Source organism: Homalodisca vitripennis, chromosome 1 (genome assembly GCF_021130785.1).
Source record: "Homalodisca vitripennis isolate AUS2020 chromosome 1, UT_GWSS_2.1, whole genome shotgun sequence".
NCBI classification, from domain to species: domain Eukaryota; kingdom Metazoa; phylum Arthropoda; class Insecta; order Hemiptera; family Cicadellidae; genus Homalodisca; species Homalodisca vitripennis.
In genome coordinates, this window is record NC_060207.1 from 100,920,298 (window position 1) to 100,942,750 (window position 22,453).

At 32.0% G+C, this 22,453-nt stretch overlaps 1 protein-coding gene across 33 annotated transcripts in view; it reads left to right on the forward strand.

The window, feature by feature from the left end:
* The window catches only part of LOC124367590 (dystonin), a 389,529-nt gene extending 367,580 nt beyond the window's left edge, over positions 1–21,949 (forward strand). For 20 of the 33 annotated variants that reach the window (XM_046824584.1, XM_046824679.1, XM_046824550.1 and 17 more), the window contains 8 exons: positions 1,902–2,050; positions 8,767–8,926; positions 10,898–10,999; positions 13,592–13,763; positions 14,980–15,039; positions 16,095–16,178; positions 20,445–20,495; positions 20,946–21,949. In XM_046824584.1, coding sequence (XP_046680540.1) covers positions 1,902–2,050; positions 8,767–8,926; positions 10,898–10,999; positions 13,592–13,763; positions 14,980–15,039; positions 16,095–16,178; positions 20,445–20,495; positions 20,946–21,108 — 941 coding nt within the window. In that variant the 3' untranslated portion in view covers positions 21,109–21,949. Of the gene's footprint in view, positions 1–1,901; positions 2,051–4,106; positions 4,247–8,766; positions 8,927–10,897; positions 11,000–13,591; positions 13,764–14,979; positions 15,040–16,094; positions 16,179–20,444; positions 20,496–20,945 lie in introns of all 33 variants that reach the window. The other 13 variants (XM_046824572.1, XM_046824829.1, XM_046824728.1 and 10 more) reach the window with 11 other exon arrangements.
* The last annotated feature ends 504 nt before the right edge of the window (positions 21,950–22,453 follow it).

The following is a 22,453-nucleotide window of genomic DNA, read 5'->3' on the forward strand; positions in this document are numbered from 1 at the left end:
CTTTCAAGGCAATGACGCTGACTGCACTGATCTAGAACAGATTGTATGATACTCACATGTCATGAGAAATGTGTACAATACAAGCCCCACCTTACACAACTCGTTCAGAAAATATTGTATATTCTTACTTTAATACTCCTCATAATCAACCCATTATTTTTATAGTTCAATTCACCAATACCATTCTATATTAGAGATGGTTGAAGACCAAACAAATTTATGGCTATAGAATTTTAAAAGTAGTCCCATTTAACTTCTAAAAAATACAACTCAAAGTTTTTTTCATTTTTACTGATTTTGGGTACAATTTGTGAAGTAAAACATAATGGTATTTTTCATTTCATTCAAACCAATAGTTGACTCATACTTTGCATGAAATCCAAAATAACTCTGCACTTCTTTAATATTTTGTAACAAGATGATGTTTTATAGTAATTTTTTCCACATTGCATGGTTTTTGCTGTTCATAATCTGTTATTTTTCTTCACTTTGGTTAACATGTTGTAATTTTTAACACATTACATGCAAGGAAAGTTTATAATGCTGAACACACTCATCTCCAAAAGTTTAATTACTCCCATTGTATTTATGTCACCATTTGATTTTATTTGTACAAAATATTTAATATAAAAACCTTTGCACTCTACCTGTAGTAACAATTATCCTACCAAATCAGCTCTTCTAAACATTTTGGATCCTAAATTGATTAAGCTCCTTTCACACTCTTAGTGTCTTGGCAAGTGCAGATCAAATTAGTTATCATCACATCTTACTCTTCTATCCTTCCTAAATCCTATCTTGAGTCCCCTCTTGTTTTAACAATAAAGAAGTGCAGAAGTCAGCATGTGTATGGTAACATAGGTGCATCTCCGCACAGAGGCTTCTACGACGGGGTTAGTACTTTACGTTTGGTTCTGGTAGCATGGTAGGCCTAGCAACTAACAATTTGGTTTTGGCTTTTAACGTTTTCAGTTTTGTACCCACACATTGGCTGATCTCTGTTAGATTTAGTCTGTTGTATTATAGTGTATATTTTAAAACGAATGCATTCTTTAGTTAGTGTAAACTTTTTATTTCCGTTATTAATTTCTTTTTTTAAATTAGTTTTATTGTGTACACTCTTGATTGCGGAATGCATTGAGTTTCACTGGACACAGTTTAGTGACTTTGAATTTGTTTTTAGTTGTGAGTCAAATTGTGTTCAGCATGCTGTTTTTATTTGCTTTTATTATCAACATTTTGTTGCAACAACAGTACTCCTAGTATTATTTCAAATGGTTAATGTTTTTAATATTCCTGCATATAAAAATTTGGTGATTTACTAAACTGAAATAAATTAAACAAACAGTTATCTGACCACTATATTATTAACTATTTTTTAATGGAAGAAGATTTATTCCAGTAATTCATATTTAATTAGTTTGTTTTGTCACATTTCATTTTTCAAACTACTACTTTTTATCTTTTCGTTCGTTGGATTGCTGTTTATAAAATAAATCAAATTCCAATAATTGTCACAAGTGAGTTCTATAAAATTAAAATAATTAATTATCGAGTTGTTGCACCGATATTTTGTGTACTTTTTCATAAATAAGTTAATGAACGAATAGATTCAAGCCAGTCTAGGATTTAAAATTTCTGAAATAAACTATTGTTCAAAATTATTATATGGTTGATAATTTAAGTGGTTGATTACTCAAAAAATATATTTCAAAGTGCGATGTAATCTTTTAACGGTATTATTTTATAAATATCAAATTGAAAGGGAGATTCTATTGCAATTTATTTGAAAAGAAGCCCTGAACTATAAGAGATTCGAGCACTGCTCAGTAGCTAGTGTGGGAGTACTGTTGGGGCACACACAACGCACGCCCACTGCCACTGACCCCATCCTCTCCCAGCTAAGGGTCGCACCAACATCGAGCTGCGGGAACAGTTCATCCTGGCCGAGGGCGTCTCTCAGAGCATGTCTGCCTTCAAGCCCAAGCCGAGCCCTGCATCACAGCGTTCCGTCTCGATCAGCTCCGGCTCTGCAGGGCCTATCACCAAGGTAACCACAGGCTTAATCATGTTGAAAAATTCATTTTGATAAGATAGTCATTTTATAAATGATTTATTCAAAGAATATATTTTTTGTCTATTGGTAAAATTATCTTATACATTGAAGTATCTCAAATTTTTACAATATTTTAGGCTATAACCTTACTGATTATGTCTTTATAATGCATGGAAAATGTATTATGGATGTAGATGACAATGGAAACTAAAATTTAAGTACTGGGGATTGATGTCATAAATAAAAATATTATAAACATATGGAAATTGGAAATATTATCATATCAATCATTATAGATAAACGATTTTAGACTATAAATAATTATTGAAAATACAAGTTTAGCTGAAATAAACTTAAATTGTTTTCAAAGTAAAAAAATCGACAGATAGGCAAGGTTACCGCAAAAACAATCCTCAATCACAATGTGTTATAAAAATATTTAATCTGAAGATGGCATATGACAAAATATTACATACATTTTGTACATAAAAGGGCTATCATCTAGAATAAACTTAAGAAGAGGTTTTTCATTTTTGTAACTTAGCTGTGCCAGTAGAAGTATTCAGTTTCCAGATTATCCACATTTTATTCAGATAGAGATTTTCAATTGGAAATACCCAATAATTATTTATGTATTACAATAATCCTCTTAGGTATTTTTTATTAATATCTTAAAATGTATAGCTTGTAAGTTTCCAAATTTTTAAAAAATATTTGACATTCTGAGGTAGTGGTTCATCAAAACGCATCTTGACAGCAATGTTATTTCTTTATAGAATCTGCTATTATCATTCTTTAACACATCAATCGTAGGAATCAATTATATGTAAGATTAATTCAATTGAATTTATGCTACTGAAATTACATTTATTGAAAGCAGATTAAGTACCAGTCTAGGTTAGGTACCTACATTAAAATTTTACCTACAGTTTATAAAAGTTATATAACTTTCATTTGGTACAATGACTCGGTGCCGTAGAATGTAAGTTAGTGAGTCATGTAGAGTGCTGTTTGTTGGACTAACCTGCGTCTGCCTGTCGTAGCACGTGTTGTCATGTAGTGTACTGTAGCATAGTGTAGTATAGTGTAGTGCAAGTGACAGTTGCTGACCGGAACTGTGCGCATACACAGGTAAGTGTGTGCGGTGATGTGTTCCTCTCTTCCGCACCCGTGTTGTACTGACTTGAACGCTTTCACTCGTGGACACCTGGCACCCCTACTTCATATACACCTGTTTTCTTTCACCTCTTCATTTCAGCTTTTCTCTCTCAAACGTTTGGGGACATTTACACACAACCAGACACTTTCACTCACAATGTAGAAAAAAACATGTTATATCTTTACAAGAATGTAAATAATTTAATTAATTGGATTGATATGGTATTAGTTTCCGCCTAATAATTTTGTTCTGTAAACATTGCACAACTTTATTTAAAATAGCCAAATTAACTCATTTTCTAATTATTCTTCAAATTTGTAACATCATTTGCATAGAGAGTAAGCTTACAATTCATGTAATTGCATTTATTTTGTTGTCAAAATTCTTTGTACTGTCAAAATTTTAAACTGGTGCTTTTTTGTTGTTCATTTTTGACAATCTATTCTTTAGAATCATTATCAAAGTTTTTTTTTTTACTACAATAACTTTTAGTCTGTTAACAATTATTAAATTTTTTTATTTACTAGGAGGTTTACCTCACAGTTTGTAAAATTTAGTTAAAATATGTATTATTTGAATCGTACTTTTTTAGAAGAAATTCACAAATTTTCATTAAGCAATAATAGTGTTATAAACATGTTGATCGCGATAAAAATGTATTTTATTATAAAAGAATAGAAAAATACAGTACTTGAGTTATTTATCAGTTTTGTAAATCTTCAATTGAATATTATAAGATTTCAATGATACTTTCACCACTTGACAAACCACAGCACTAGACACAACCTATGTTGGGGGTGGGGGGGAGTCTGTGGGAGCCACAAGCGAGCCTATCAAGTCCAAGTTCTTGTGACTCTCGGTAGTTGGCTCAGTGTGGCTCTGTTATATTAGCTGAGGAAGTAATGAACATTCTGATGCCGATATTCGAGACTCTACGCCAACAGGAGTCGCTGCCCTGTGCGTATCCGCTGGCGGTGGGGGGCCGCCAGCCTACGGTGGGGGCTGTGACAACGTGTGCAGCAGGGCACTGGGTGAGTATACTCTCTGATCACTCTTACCGCCGCAGAAGACCTGGCTGGTGTCTACCTATATTAGCTATGTTACATCTTATTATAGGTTTAGTTTTAGGAATGAGACTTCAAATTAATTTTATACCGCACACACTTTATTTGTTTTACTGTGCTAGTGTCAGATTAGTCATTCACTTTTTCAAAACTATCTTCTGGAAAGAAAGTTTTTGAGTAGAATTATAACTCCAAGATTTGAGGTTATCAAATTAATTTGATTCACTTCAATTTTAAATTTATATTTGATCATTTGTCTTGCATTACTCACCAACTTCATTTACACAGTTCTATTGCTCAACTAAATGAATTTCATATAAACACGTGGTTTGCCTTTTAACAGTTGAAAATATATTACATCATTATTTTTATCGAACCAAAACAAATTACACTCTGTAATATTTATGAGTCTTAATAGGTGATCTAGTTAAACATTTTGATTTGTCACTCAACTTCAAATTTTATTTGACACACACACACACACACACACACACACACACATGTATACATTATCGTTGCTCAGACCAAAGAGAAGAAGGCTGAGATTTCTCCAACAAACGTTGAGGCCCATAAAAAGTGGGTCACACATCAGAAATCAACGGAAGTTGTTAGCTCTTTAGCCTCCAACCCAAACTGATATGTTTAAATTGAATGAAAAACATAACATCTGTTTTTTGCTTTATCAGCTGCCATTGGTTCACGTCTACAGGTTATACATAATTTTCCACTTATAGGTTATACCTTAACTTCCACTGTTTTCACCGTGAACAATTTGAAATTAAATTTTACCAATGTTTATCTTTTACGATGGGCACACAGCCTTTACATAGTCTAGAGACTATCATTATAAGTTCTTCTTTCTCATCTACAACTCCACTTTGCCTTTTCTTCATGTGTGTTAAGTTTTAGAAATAATATATTATCATTTATATTTATGACGAACAGACCTTTAGTTTACAACTAGATTTAAAATAGGTACTTTGTTTGATATCAAGACAATGTCTCTTAAAAAGAACAGTTTTATGATTAAAGCCAAATTGTAATGAGAGCTGTTAAAGTAATAATAATACGGAATAATTAAAAAAATATTTAGATTTTTAAATTCATTAACAGTGTTTTTTAATACTGTCACAAATTGTAATCTAATTTTAAGAACAAAATGTTGTTCTCGGGATTTAATAATTTCTATATGTTGTTAAGTTTAATTGTAAATTCATACAGAAGTGAGTTGTTCTTGTAATATTCATGATTGTGCTTGCCAGAATGTGATGAATTAACAATGGTAAAACATGTTTTAAGAACTCAGAAATTAAATAAAATATTTGCACCATAAGTATAACAAAATAAATGTGTAATGTTTTAGAACTTTTAGCATATAAGTTCTTGCATTGTTATTTTGTCAACAATTTTAAATGTGGTTGGCTTTAAGAGCGATACTTGAGAATCTAGAAATTATAGAAGGCAGGGTGGCCACCCGACTGGGAAAACCAGTAAGCCGATTATTTTACAAACCGGGAATATGCTGGGAATCTCCCTGTAGAACCAGGAAACTTCAAAACCAAAGTTTCTGTTTTTAAAAACGTATCAAGAACGAAATCAAGAGTTAATTAATCCCAAACATCATATTTTATATGACATGATCTGTGAATGAAGATCGACAACATGTGGGTGATGATGTTGCCATGTTGAGTCCGTGAACAGTGTTTGTGATCATCGGTATGTTCACAAGCCCCTTCTCACGCCGGTTAATCGAAAGGTGCTTCCATTAGTATATTGGAGTATATCTTGCTTATTTCTACCCCTATGTTACGTAAGCTTCCATACACACAATGATCCATTAGATGATTGAAGTCCGCTGACCGATTGTCTCAGTTTGATCTGAGAATGATTGCTCCTCACCACGGATTGGTGGTCAGATTACATAGGTTAAGGAAAATAATGTTGTGGCTGGTAGAGTGTTGGATTAGAGTTTCGATTTGAATTTGTTTTTATACATCTTGTTGGTAACGCTAGACGCATATTGTATGCTAGGCCTATGTACTGAGCACTCAGTGTTAGCAATCAATTTGGTAAATCAAACTTTCAGTGGGACAAGCATGGTGCCCTTAATTTGGTACACTGCTTGAGTAACAGAGCTCTTACAACTGTGCTGTGGGCTCATGCATTTCATAGTCTTATACCTTTTGTATCCATCTGGGTAAAAACTACGTTCTAAGTTGGTTTGTTACCTGAACATTCTAGTTAGAGGATATAGTAAGAGGCCTTTGCTGTGGGGAGAAGCTTGTAAGATTTTGTAGCCTTCTTTGATGATGTTATTGAGAGATCGTAGGCTAAAGTGGTATGTAGTGAGTGATAACATTTTGTTCTAACCTGTTTATTTGGATATCTGATATAACCAGATTAGATTGCCAACCATGGGTTTTGGGTTCGACATTTGATAAAGGCACTAGTATGGTTTTCTTGTACTTCTGAAGTTCTTTTTCGGTAAAGCAAATTTACTTACCTCTTAAGACCTGGCTAAACTAAACAGATTTTTTTTCTTGGATGGATGACATCTATTGAAGTGAATATATTGGATGTGGTTGATGAATATGCTGATTTATCTTTGACCTTGTACAATTATTACATTTTCATGTGGAAGGATGATCTCTTCATGGGAAGCACTGTGAGTGAACTGTAATGTGTTGAATGTATTGAGCTTTTAAAGAGAATCCACTATCCATCTGTCCAAACCATGAAAATGTCATCTATGAAGTGGAAACCACGTGTAGCCTGTATTTCTAGTTTTCTTTGAAAGGATATGTCTAGTATATCCATTAAAAGATGGGCATAACATTCTAGTCTTCATAGCAATGTCACCATCAGTTGACTCCTAGTCTCTATAGGAACAGCAGTCCCTTTGATTAGTAACAAGTTTTTCCTTAAAGCATAAAGTTATTTTTGTCTAAAATGAATTTAGATTTTATTTTAATGTCTATGATTAAAAGGAGGAATATCTTTCTAAAGGTCCTGCTCTTCCTATTATATAACAAAAACTGTGTTAAACCTAGCTTTTATCCTCTCTAATCATTGAAGCCAAGGATCAATAATGAATCATTGATTATGAATTATTGCCATTTGACATGAAATAGACAATATTAAGGCTTACATTAGAATTAAAACCATCATACATTGCAAGTCTCAAATGGATACTACAAGCCTATTCTACTCAGGTTTCATAAAATACATAAAGAGAATAAAAAGAAATATGTTAAAGTCATGTATATAATTTTATTTTAAAGTCTTTAAAAGTAAAAGTCTGGTAGATTCAGAAAATGTATTAAAATGTTTTATACAGGATGTAAAAAAGTCCTGCGCACGCTTGATAATTCCTGAAAGATTACAGGTAAAGCGACAAAATTTGGTACATCATTATTGCACCTATAAATCTACTTTTTGAAGTAACTACCATTTTTTTGTCATATCAGGGGGTTGGCTCACAAGAAGTCAGAAGGAAATCTTAGAGCATAGGTCGAGTAGAACATCAAATCAAATTAATACAGTACAATGCCGCAAATCCGACCCGAAATGTTCACCCTATAAAAAATTACACTGGTTTAAAGTTTGAAACATTTACAATGTAAGTTCTGTTCTAGGTGGTTTAATATTTTTGTCTTGGCTCAGGTTGTTCGTTTAAATAATGTACATCTTAGGCTATGCTTATGTTAAAAACTTTTGCTAAACTCCTTGTAGACCATCCATCCTGTATGGATGTGAAGAGACAATAACTACCTTAAAAACTATTTCTTAAGTCCTGTATTCATTTACTAAGTTTAACTTTCACTACTTGTTGAAATAGTTTAAATATGTAAAGATAAAAATTAATTTTTAAATTTCTAATTTCTAATTTGACAAATATAGGTTGACAAAGAACAACATTATTTAACCAATAATATATCTAAGTTCATCCAGAATGTCTCCACATTGTTATAATATAATATAGGACTGAAAAGGCCAAAACATGTTGTACTTAAATAATATTATTTAAGTTATAAAGTAAAAATCCAATCTATTTTTTGTTTTCGTATGCATTGAAAATTTTAGTTACTATAAATTATTGCAGTGTTGAATCGTTTTTTAAAACTAAACTAATAATTAGATAGGAAGTTTATTAATATTATATACTAATACATAATATTAGTAAGCCTTTAAAAATTATGATAGTAAAACTTCTGTTGATTAATTAAGTACCCATATTAAAAAAAATATTTTTCTAATTTAAATTTATCAGCTGTCCAATTCAAGGTAAAGAGCTTGATCTTAATGTTATTACATTGTTGAATAATGAGTATACTGATTTTATCGACCATTTAAGAATAAACTTTGAGGATTTGATTTCTTATTTTTTTGAGGATTGATGTTGAGAAAAGTTTTTAAAACAATTACAATTTGATCAGAATAATGCAGTGTGTGTTCTTAAGTTTTGAAGAAATGGTGTTTATGCACAGGTGCGAGAACGCAGTGCGCGCAGTGTGCCCATGGGTAGAGCCGCTTCTGGTCGTGTTTCTGGCACTCCTGACTCTCTGAGCGACAACGAGAGTTCTCCACTCTACTCCCGTACCCCCAGGAAACCTTCTACCCCTGGCCGACGCCCCAGCCTCACCCCAGGTAAGTCTCCATCTCCAATCTTACAAACTCTTAGAATCATTACAACTGCAGACATTTCATATTTATATTTCCCTCAGTACAAGAATTCTTTGATGAATTACCTCTGATACACTTATCACTTTACCAAACAGTTTTAGAGATATAAATAATTTATTTATGTACATCTCTGACATCCAAAAGTATCAGAACTTGGATGGATTTTTATCCCACATCAATTCCCCTAGTAGAATAACTGAAAATACTGGATCTATCAATCATATTTTTGTAATAAATATAAATAACTTCATTACAGCTATAGGTTTAAACGACCACTGTTTAATTGTATTGAAAACTGTCAGTGATCATACCGTATTATTGCATAGAACCATTGTTGATTTTGATTTGTCTCATTTCAATGTTGTTCATCAAGATACTATATTTTAAATAAATGTTGATGTTAATAGTTGCCATGATAAGCTTTATGATGTTCTAAGTAATATATTAATTGAAAGTAACAAAATTGTAGATTATGCACATATATAACATACCTATGGTGGGAACGATTGAAACTTTGTGAATGTAGAATTTGCTCCAGTTTACCTTCCTCTTAGTGCATCGTCTGAAACCCGTGAAGTAGTCTGAAAACATCTTGCTGTCAGTCTTGATTCTTGGAATCTGGAGCTATGTTCGTTTGAAGAGATCCAAAAAAGCTGGTGACTAAGAAGTTCAAATCGAACTCTTGGCATCGTTTCGACATCAGAGGAGACGATGAGATTTTGGATCGTTTCGGACACTATATGTTTCTAAATTTTATTAGTGTTACAAAAAAAGTATTTTAAGTTAATTTTTATTATAGATTTAATGTATTTAAATATAACAGACAGCGACTTTATTTATTAATTATATTCTGAACTAGACTCAATATTGGGTTAATTTTTGTTGTTATTGTACATTACACTGACCATATATTACTGGTAATTTGGCCAGTCAATTTCCTACTCTACAAGAGCTATCCAGAAGTAGATTACATTTCACTCTGTAGCCGCTAAGGGGACTATCACGGCGATTTTTATGTGAGGGCGTTTCTCCATTCAGTGGCTATCTAGTGAGAGGTTACTGTCGCTTCTTGTTGTTTTACAGTAGCAGTTTAAAATGTGTGACTCAATTGAAAATCCCACAAGCTGTTAAGTGAGGTCAGTAATACTGTTTTATTGGCTAAGCAATAACAACAAACCAATTGATATTTATCGCCAACTCTGTGAAGTGTATGTGAACTATGTGATTACTAAAGGTGGAGTGCGTCAGTGGTGCATTAGGTTTAAAAATGGCCAAACTAATGTGCACAATGACAAACAAAGTGGATGGCCAAGCATTGTGACCGATAAAAATGTCTCTAAAGTTGATGAGAATATTAAAGACCACCGATTCACAATAACAGAACTCTCACTTAGTTTTCATCAAATTTCAACGAGTTTGTTACTCGAAATTGTTACACAGAAGTAAGGTTACTATAAATTTTGTGCAAGATGGGTACCGAAATCGTAATAGAAACCCATAAAAATCAGTGTATAGCTGCTTCATTAACATTTTTGGACATTTACAAAAAAGATGGTAATTTGCTGATTGATTGAATTATTACAGAAGACCAGACTTGGGTAAAACATGTGAATTGCGAAACCAAATTACAATATAAGAAGGGGAGCACACACGCTCCCCAAAAAAAGCAAGGAAATGCATTCAATCATTGTCGGCATGGAAGATTATGGCAACTGTTTTTTGAGACAGGAAAGGAGTTCTTCTTGTAGATATCTTAGAACGTGGCACAACCATAAATTTTGCATGTTCTTTATCAGTTTCTTTTTTTACAAGAAAGACTTTTTCATAAATTTTATGAATCGAATTAAGCAAAAAAAGGAGAAATACTTCACATATGGTTTATACATATTTAATATGTGAAACTAAATATCTTTAGTATAACTGTGTGTTACATAGGTGGCAGTCTGCCGGGTAGTCGCAACAACAGTAGACCACCGAGCCGCACCGGTAGCAAACCGCCAAGCCGACATGGCTCCAACCTCTCTCTTGCCAGTTCCGGTATGTATTATTCTAGTTCATAATTTCATTTTTAAAGATTTCTAAATATGTTTATTAAATTTATTATGGCTATTCAATGATGGCGAGAAGCCGCTTCACAGCCTGGACTTTGTATATTTTTCATTGTCTAATTTTGGTCTGTACTTTTACCTCAGACTAAATGTTTGACAGATTAATTTGGTGCTGTTTCAATACTGAATACTGGTTTCTATTAGCGAACAAAAAGCAGATTACATATCTCACTCATATGTAAACAGCAACCTTGTTCTAGCAACAATCTCTTATAGAACACTATTTACTTATTTCACAAAATATGGGTTAAAAAATAATAATTAGTGTTATGTTACATAAGCTGGTAGCTTTTTCTCATGATACCGAAAATCTACATGGCTCTGTCTCTGGGTGAGAAATCTTATATTTTTTCATCATAAAGCTTCATAAATAATCAAGGAGTATATTCACTGAAGTTTCCAAGATTCCTCTGTCAAGTTTAATTTTCTCAAGTATTGAGAAGGTTTATAGAAGGACTTTTATTGGATTTATGTCGTTGACATTTTGTTACAACATATTATGAGTTGATAGTAAAATTATTTTCCTCTTTACCATATGAAACTTTTGAACCATCTTAATCATATCTAGGGTTGATGAAGTGTTTTGTATTATTTAAAAAATTTTTATTTTAGTACAGTTAAAAATGGAGAAATCAAAGTTTTCTTAATTTGAAATCTTGGATAATTCAAATTATTTTTCCGGTCCATTCACATTCGTATTATACATAATGTTAAAAAAGGTTAATTAATTAAAATTGTATTTTAAATCCTTCAAAATTTCATGTTGTTAATATGTAAAATAATTCCTAAAAGTAAACGAGACAGCATTAATACTGAAGTTAACTGACTGGTTGTATGTACAGGTAATTTCCTTTACTGAGTGAATAAGTTGACTCTTATGGTGTTTATAACGAAAGCCTCCTCAGTTGTGGCACACATCACACCTGTTATTTCCATGAATTGAGCAATGTGTGGTAAATGGTCATTGTTCTATCCTTCAGTCAAAATAAATGTGTGATACCTGTGTAATAATTTTATTTTATTGTGCATTAGACTTTTTTAATTGTTTTTACAATTTAAATATGTTTCTAATGTTAATGTTCTTGGTATATACGTGTATCATGGAGTAAAAATTATTTTCATCTGCCTCTTTTAACCCTCCCAGTGGCAACTACTTTTTCTCCAAGTGGCGGGACTTTTTCTCACATTTTGTACTGTATCAATATATACATATTTTTAGCTCTAAAAATTATATAATTATGACATGTTATATATCAAATTAAACTGCACAAAACACACAATGTATCAATGTTAAAATAGTTTACTTACCTTAGTTTAGTTTAAAAGTAGATGAGTTGAAAAACCAAAATATTTTTTTGAAAATTTTTATTTTTATTTTTGGCTTCAATTATGAAATTAAAAAATAGCAAAATAAACTATTCATGATAGCAGTTTTGTTCTAAATTTAATTTCAATTTGAAAAACACACAGTTTGAATGAACTAAAAAAAAAACACTAACACTAATTACATAAAAACAACTATGCACACCAGTTTTTTTGACATTTTAGTCTGTATCTGAGGCATCTTATTTCCTCCTCTTTCTTCCAGGCCTTAGAGGCCTCCAATAATGTTCCAAGTAAGGAAAGCACTCTCTGTGAACTCCACAATTGCAGGCTGGACACCAAAAGTGGCTTTTACCTCTTTTTTTGTGGGTCCACATAAAGCACATAGTCTTTTTTTCTTTTTTGTTCTTTTTTTTTAAGCCTCAGCTTTAAGCTATGACGGCTTCATTGAACACTGGCTATTTTATGTTTATTCCTGATGTGCCCTCCCCGGGATTTGAACCCGTAATCTCTCAGTTAGAGAGCCGAGACTATATCCATTAGTCTACCGAGGAGGACAACACATAGTCTTTCTTTGCATCCAGCCGCGACTGTTCTATTACCGCGACTGGCCAAGGGCGTTTAAAATCGGCATACAGTAAACAAAACGTATAGCCAGTACAATAAAATACTATATGAAATTAAACATTGGAATCTGTTCTTTCTATCCATACCACTTCAGCGCGTATACGTCGCGGAATGTTTTTATAAACCGCTTAACAAAAAAGGCTTACGTAAATAGACGCTGCAGCGTCTTTCACCACTCGGAGGGTTAAGACAATGGCAATTTGAAAGAGTAGTTAATTCAAACATTTTATTTTCCCTAGAGATTTAAAGTATTTAAGTTCATATAGCAAGAAATAATAAAAAATTCCCTGCTATGAAAAAGATGGTTGAGTATTGTCTATAACAGGTTGATCAACACAATCTGTTTTAATTTTTTCTCATACAGGTAACATTGCACCCATTTGGGCCATTATTTATTTCTTATACAGGTCTTCTGTTCACTCTTTCATTTTTGGTTTTGATTTCCAAATTTCTTTACCTCAGTACCCACAAAATAAGTCCATCAAACAAATAATAATAGCACTTCTCAGTTAACACTGTTGATTCATGACAAAACCGTTGATGTTTCATTATCTACACCTGGTATGTACAGATGATGGAACACCTAGTCGTATCCCGAGGAGGTCAACTGCTTCGCTGTCCGCAAGGTCGAGTGGCACCGCTACTCCACGCAAGCTAACAGTACCGACTGTCAACGGTAGTGCCAGTCGTACTAGGTCTCCCTCCGGTCTCACCACCTCTTCCACATCCACTTCTTCGGTTAAGTAAGTATCATACATTTCATATGTTTCTATGATATGTTATGCCTAAACACACGAATAAAGTACCACAAGTTTATAGAAAATAACAGATGTAACTGAAGAGCAGATTAAGAAGTGAATTTAGCACATTTACTAGATGGTGCCTTGGATGTTACAGATTAATCCAGAATAATTTTGTATTATGAGTGGAGTAAGAAATTAAATTAAATTTCTATTTTTCTCCAGTCAATTGTTATAACTGATAATAAACCACTGTATTAATTTATTTAAAATAAAGATTTTCAAATGACCCTAAAGAAATTATTTTGTTTTGTTTTTATGAACTTATCAAAACTGTTTGATGTTTTAAATGTCATATAACTTAAATAATTCTTATGTAAAATATTTTGACTGTATTAATGTTAAATGTGTTACCAAAATAATAATATAGTTGTTCATTCAGATTGCATTGTTGTTAATCTGGCCTTGACAATGTAGTACTAACAATTTACAAATTAATGTCACTTTCCTGGTGGTTTGTTTAGTTTATAGTAATCCTTAAAGTCAATCAAGTTAGTAGTGACTCATGTAACATTCCTTCACAATGGACAAATGTAGGCTCTTTCTCTCTCAGATTTTTACCACATTTACATATTTATTATTGGCTATTTTTTTACATTGGCTAAATATGATATTTTTGTTGTAAAAAAAAAGATATTGAGATTTTTAGTAGAACACATCTTATTTTTTTGTGGTAGTCTGAAACTGTATTGACAATTTTTTTTAAATTTTAATTATCTTTTGCATTATATCAAGTCTTTCAGTACTTTTTCCAGCATAAAAGTTATGCATTTATTCTTCTTTCACTAGTTGAGCTTTTACTACAGGTATTTAGTTTCTTGTTATGAAATTTTTATCATTTAGTTTTTTTAGTACATGTTTATCATTGTAGACCATCCTAACATAATATTGTGCAAGCTTTCTGATTGATATAATTTACTTTATTCAAAATCAACCTTTTTTATCTCACACTCTTTATTTAGTAGACAAACGTATAGAAATATGAATATAGTGCAGTGTGCACAGACTGTTGTCATAGAGGTGTACATATTTGCCAGTGTTTCCAAACCTACTGCTGTAAAGTACACCTATAAAAAGTGATAAATTAGTGAAAGAGCCTCCTTGTCCTAGTACGAGTAGATATCCTAACCAAACCTAACACACTAATGTTGATTGCTAGGTCATCGATACCTCGAGCCTCTAGTATTCCCACCATCGCCAGTAACTCTACTCCCTCCAGGTAACTAATGCTGGCCCTCATCAATCATAATACATAATAAATAAGGTCTATCTGTATTAGTAAGTATTGGTTCAGGAAATAGTTATGCCCATTTTTTATTTGCTTTGAGAATGAACAAACATTAAAACATTTGTTATTACTATAGCAATTGGTTTTTAATTGTTATAGTAATAACATCCTATTGCCAGTTTGGGTTTATTTTAAGTATGTAAGTGCCAGAAAAATATTTACTAGTCCAATAATATTATTTAAAGTACTTTAGTCAGCCCAACTGCTTATCCGATTTACAGTGTCTTTCAATTAAAAATGTGTAAATAAAGAGGATTTTCCACTAAGTAAAGTACTATTACCATTATGTGCGGAACTAAGGGTTTTCTCTCACTGTCACTCAGAATCGATGCGTGTTGCTGTTTGATATTGTTTGCATTATTGGCATTGGGAATATAAATCTATAAAGAATAAAAATTCTGAACAAGAGTCTAAATTGATGGCAAAATTCTAATCAGTTCTTGAGGTAAGTAATTGTTCTTAGATAAAAATAATTTTTTTGATGACGGTGAAATAAAATTGATGATATTTGTTTTTTTTTTAAACATGTACGGTATTGTGTTTTATGGAAATTTATCAACTTCCAAGATGAAGATCTAAGAATTAAGACTTCTAGTCACAATATTTAGGGAAGAGAAAATCAACTACAAAAGCAAAGCTTTTTTGCTGGAACTGAGTATTTAAAAAAATTAGATAATTATTATAATCTTCCTTTGTGATTTAAATAATCTGATTTAATTTAATTAGACTTAAAGAGATTTAAAACAGATTGGTTTAGTTTTAATATGGATATAGTATTGTTTGGTTGATTTACGTCCAAACATGCTTTAATTTCTGTACATAGGAAGCTTAAAGAGTGATTTTCTTCGCTCTCTATTCTGCATGAGAATTGTGAATAATCTCAACAACATATTGTTTAACTATCATAATTTTTATGTATTTATTTATTATATTTACACTTGCTACTGAAGAGGCCTGGTCTGATAATGTTACTTTGTGGTTATCAGCAGCCGATCTCGGATCCCTGTATACGTTGGGTTGGCAATGCTCGATGCTACCAACACGACTCTGTCGTCCTCTTCCTCATCAGGGTATTGTAGCATGAGTGTGGCATGCTTGCGCTCGTTCGCTCGCTGTGTTGTTTGTTATAGTCATGCTGTCCGCTCATCATTTTTATTACAATGTTACACTCATCATTTTCTCTTTTGATTTAGAATTTTATAATTGGAATTGCTCATTATTATTTCATTATATAAAAAGGATTTAGTTTTAATAATTATGTAGGCTAATTGATAGTTTTATTTTAAACTATGAAATTAGAAAAACGTCTTGACAGTCTAACTTTTAATAGTAAGGATAACTTTCAAAATACAATATGGTTAATAATAAAATCAGTTGATTCTTTTCTTTAAATAACACTTTTTATGGCTACATTTATAGTTCATTTCTTATTAATTCAGTAAAATCTACTAGGGATGGGTCGATTCTAATATCCAATTCCAATTCTTAGCTGTATCTAGGAATCGACAATTCTCAATACCGCAATTCACTTGATTCTGGTTTCAATATTTTCAAAGTAATTTATTACAAAATAAGAATCTAATTAACAAAATTTCTCAAAATACACTTTAAAAAGTAACGATTTTACAATAACCCATTTAGTAATGTGTCAAAGCTGAATCTCGAATCCTCTAAATCTTCAAATAAGATTCTTTGTGGACGATAGCTGATCGGCAGTACATATAATAACGATTGCCTGAAAGTGTTATTGTCGTAGTTTACGTATAAAAACTATATAGATACAATAATATATAAATTAAAAATAATATTTTGCTCATATTTTTTATATTGATTATCGCGCAATGCCGCCGTCTACTGTGTCTATTCAACTGATTGGCAATACGCAAATTATCGATTGCTAAAACGTGTTTTTTGTCGTACTTTTATAAATAATATTTCTATATATAGTTTCTATTTGTTACGTCTTTATGACCAGGAATCTGTTGAGTCTATGTGCAGATGTCTCCTCAGCAGTAAATAGACATTTGCATGTATATCGTAATCTGTGTAGTTTTATAAATATGTATATGTTCTTGTAGAAGAATATATACATGTTTATGTCTTAAAATGTTTATAATGGCTAAGGGTGGTTTGAAACTTTTTGTCTGGCCACTTCTACTGGTCTGATTTACTTTAATAATAAAAAACAAAATCACTTAACGTATACTACTTGTTATTATGATTAAAGAGGGCAAAAGCCAGGCTTTAACATGATAATTTAGAAGACTTACTTTTATCAGACTGGAGGGATATTTCTCTTCATCTTCAAAGAAAGTGTTCCTTTTTCTCTGATGAAGAAGATGACCTTCCAGTCTGGTAAAGGTAAGCTTGCTCATTCTATCCTATATTAATTATTATTATTCATACAGAAATCGGTATCAAGATCAAATTATGTTATCTGGTCTCAGAATTGAATTGTTTCTTTATTGACTCATCCCTAAGCCTGATACTATTTTTTTAGAATTGGGCTATATTTTTATTTCTTAGTAACAAATAATATAAGTATCGGAATCAAAAATCGAAAGAACGATTTTGGAATTGGCCCATCACTAGTCTTTACGTATTTTGTACAAACCCTACTTAACTTTATTTGTTGTGTTCAAATATTCTGATAGTTGATGCGCTGTCATAAAAAGTTTATACCATGCTACAAATGTCACTATATTATTTTGAACTTATATCTTTTCCTATTTATAAAAAATATGTATTCCATTCTTTTATGCTTACACAAATATTTGTTTGCATTTTGCATTAAGAGCTTTAAGTAGGGGCGTAATTAATATCTCTCTTAAAATTATTATTTAATTAATTGGCTTTACTGCCAATCAAATTAATGTGTTAAAATGTTTTATAATTTTATTTTTGTTTTATTTCCATGATTTTATTTACATGGTTTTTTTTTTGTATACAATGACAAAATGATCTCCCTTCTAAAATTAATATTTAATCAATTGGTCTTGCTGACACTCACATTAATGTGTTAAAATGTTTTATTTACATTGGTTTTTATTGAGCAAAGACAGAAGTTACTGTCTTAATTAGTTGTATTTTGTAATTTTTAATTACACAAGTTATTAAGTTTGCTCATAGGTTAGCTTCAAGATAGTAAAATGCATGACATAGATAACAATAGCGTCAGTTACTTTATTAAACTGAAAGCATTTTGACTTTGAAAATGTGATACCAGTTAAATTTCTTCACAGTGCTGGAAACTTACTGTATTTAGTCACTTTCGTCCATTTGAAAAAATAAGTACTTAATTGTTTTACTTTAACCTAAATGTGAATTTTTGGCTCTGCAAAGCTTTATGGAAATGTTTGTCTGAAGTTCATTAATTCTTTGGTGTATGGTGATTTTTGTAACTGTTCAATAACGTTTCATGATGTGTTGTTTCACCAACACTGTTACATTCATTTCACAGGTTTTCTAAGTAATAAAATTGACTTCATTGTAAACTCTGAAGATCACATCTAACATTCAATGATTAAGGCTAGGTAGACTTAACTTTATATTTCATGTCAGTTGTATGTATGAAATGAAGAACCACCTAATTAGGTAGAGACTTGCACCCAGTGGAAGGAAAAATGTTCTCTGATTTAAAAATTCAGCTAATCTGAAATTCTTCATATAATCAAATTGAATCACAAAGTTAATTTCTAAAGAAGACTGGTGTATCAATTGAACATTATGTTTCTACCTTGCTCAACCTAACAGCAACAGGACTGAACTGGCCGACAGAATCCTTCAGTCATCAATCCAACATGCTCATCAGGTTAAATATTAAATACAACAGGAATACAATAGAAGCAATATTTATAAAATGTCTGCTTTAACGTGTGAGAAAATTTGGTTTTGTCAACTGAGAAACTGCTCTCTGCTCCTGCATTGTAACAAGAAGTTGGTTAACATACAGATGGCTGCGGAGACATTTGTTATGATACACAGGGACAGTGGTATACACTGCATCACTTTGGCACTACTTCATTACAGTAACTGCTCTCTGCTCCTGCATTGTAACAAGAAGTTGGTTAACATACAGATGGCTGCGGAGACATTTGTTATGATACACAGGGACAGTGGTATACACTGCATCACTTTGGCACTACTTCATCACAGAAATGGCTTTATGCTCCCCCATGTGAACAAGAAGTTTATTAACATATGGGAGTGCCGATGGCCGAGCATTGTAAGACGTTGGACTTATGAGTCTGAGTTATAGATAGCGCAGGTTCGAATCCAGTCTATGACCGTTGCACTTTTTATCAGTACCATCAACCTTGTACTTTATTCTGTTTGATAAGATTCTTCATAGGCCAGTGGCCCATGTGGACGAGCACAATAAGGCACCATATGGCTGCAATCATTTGATTGTGAGGAGTAATTGTGATGAAACACAGGGACAGTGGTATACACTGCATTGCTTCGTTACTCCTTCATTACAGTAACTGCTCTCTGCTCCCCCATATTATATATTTTGGTTGGATCCATGCACGGAAATGGTGAAAGCCATGTCTTGTAGTTTTTAGAGCTGGGTAGTAAAGGTTAAGTTTTTTTACTTTTTATGAGCTGCACACGAGAAAAGCAGCAACCAATGGCTTTTCAATTGCAAAGAGTTAATGGACATAACCTTTTTATTTTATGTTATGTTTACTTTGGGACTTTCATTTGAAAATTGGTTAATTTTTAAAGTTCACTTTTACTAATAATATTAATTATTTGATTTGTCAGTGAGACGATTATGAAAATTCTGGTTATATTGAACAATTGTGGAATTATTGATCAATATAATACCACAATAAAACAAAATACAGATCATCGCTAATAAAAATTTATGTGAAGTAGGAAACCTCAGTGCATTAAGCATCACCTGACGTATGTTCAGTATAAGTTGGTGTGATGGCAACCAACATGACGCATAAATAGACTTATTTGACTCAATGCTCTTTTCTACTGTTCACTATCCCAACAATAAGGATTGTGTAACGCATTTTAGATGCCATGTAGGAATGAGTCTACCTTTACCTGTCTTGGTGGAATGTGATTATAAGAGGTGCCTTAGTGAACACTCAGCTGTTTCATGTTGATCTGCTCTTACTACATTACAATTATGTGTATATTGTCACCGGTCTTGTGCATCACTCTTAGTGTTTATATACTTAGAGTATTAAGGGTGCATAATTAATACCTGATATCTATTTTGTCTTCTTTTCAAAAAATGCTTATAAAATATGGGAACACTATTTTGTAAAATGGGAAAAAATTTAAAATGAATCAGTTTTTTATTTGTTTGTATGCAGCTGGACATCAGGGATACCAACTCCTTCATCAAATATCCCTCGGTTGATAAGGTATATACTGTTGTATTACTACAACTTTTGTTGTTGGTTTGTGATTTTTTGTATGGATTTATTTTAACAAATAATACCTTGGTATGTAATAGCTAGCAGCTATTTGACAAAATTGCTATACATGAAAGTATATATAAGTATTTGCAAAAAATGTACAAATCAGATTTGTTTTTGTATTGATGTGAATTTTTGTAAACTATGGCAGCATTAGTATCAGGCGTACAACATATTGAAATAGCAATTTTGTAATGATGGTTTGGATTAATTAATTTCTTTGATACATTTGTTTGATTTAAGTAGAATCTTTTTCATTTCTGAAGTTTATTTAATACAAGTAGTTTACTGTCAAATTAAATTGTATTTGATATAATATGGAGAAAATGTAATGTTTGACTGAAGTTTTTGGAACAATAGCAAATAATGTAGTTCTGTTATTTATGGTGATTACAGAACGCGAACTCCATCTGGGTCAACTACTCCTGTTCCCGGTGGTCTGTCATCAACGAAGGTGACACGCAAGCCGTCAGGAGCATCGGACACGTCAACTGGCACACGTCGTGCATCGTCTAAATCTACTACACCCACAGACCCTCGTGCACCATTCCGCCTCTAGGCTCTCGCTGACCCCTACGAATCTCCGCTCTACTTAATAGATTTATACTAGATTTATTTTCGGGTTAAATCAGCAGAGTTTATACGACTCAGAATTTAAAAGACATAGTTTAACTTGTTTATTAATATTTATATTCTATGTTAAAGAATAACCCGTAACTCGAGCTGAGTTGTAATCCTATAGATTAACAACTAAAACTATTTTGATATGTTTCCAACATAGATTATACTCTAATTCGAATTTACTAAAAGTATTTTTTTGCAAAACTAATGTATATAAGTTTATTAAGAATAAATAAGTGCCATTGCTCATTCGTGTATTGCAACATTTTTACTGGAATCAAATTTAATATTATATGTATTAAAATCAAATGTTATTTAACATTGTAGCTGTTAATTTATTATTAAACTTTTTGTATTGAGTAGTTATTTTCTAAGAGTTGGGTTAGTTACTTTTTTAATGTTACATCTACCCTAAGAAAAAAGTGATAATTTAATTTTTATGTATATGTGGTTTCTATGAAAAGAATTTGTTAAGTATTGAAGTGATGTAAATATTCAAAGTCCTAATATATAAACTCCTAGAGTATATTTTGTACATTTGAGGCACGCTGTGCAATGTGAATGAAGTGCAATTTTGACAGTGAAGCACATAACTTGTAACTATATTTTTGTTCTAATTTTTGTTGTTTATACAATAGCTTTCTTGTACAAAAACACTGTCCAGAGTTTTGTGTTGTCATATGAGTTTTTAATGTTAATAATAAATAGTTCAAACATTATGTTATTAATTTAATACGAGTTTAATAATTATTGCTTAGTAAATAACAATTCACCAAGTACTGCTTTGTTTACTTTTATTCTGGTTTACCTTTCCTCATCTGCATTCTACATTTAGTTCAGTGGTAAATAATAGTTAAACTCCAGTAAATAAGATAGATAAAGAGGGCCAAACAGGGTCCAAACACTGGCAAAATTAAGAGTTGCAATGAAGCAAAGAGAGTAACAACAATTTACAGGGCAGTTTTGTTTCCCAAACTATCATAAGCTACCGATAAAATCAAAAAAATGCTACAGAAGTTTCTTATCAAACCAGAGCCAGAACCTGGTCACAGTAACTATGACCAGGTTTGATGCTTGTTCCACAGAATCACTGTCAATGGCAATAAGTGAAGTTCTATTGTACAGCAAGTTTCAAGCAGCTTATAACACACTCATGAGAGCTATTGGACTTTTAACACATTCTGGTTTCTTGCCTTGCTTCAAAACAGATTTATTATTGAGTTCTTTAAAGACTTTGGTAGTTTGGCATTCTCCTCAAAAGGGACCAAACAACTTGAAGCTAG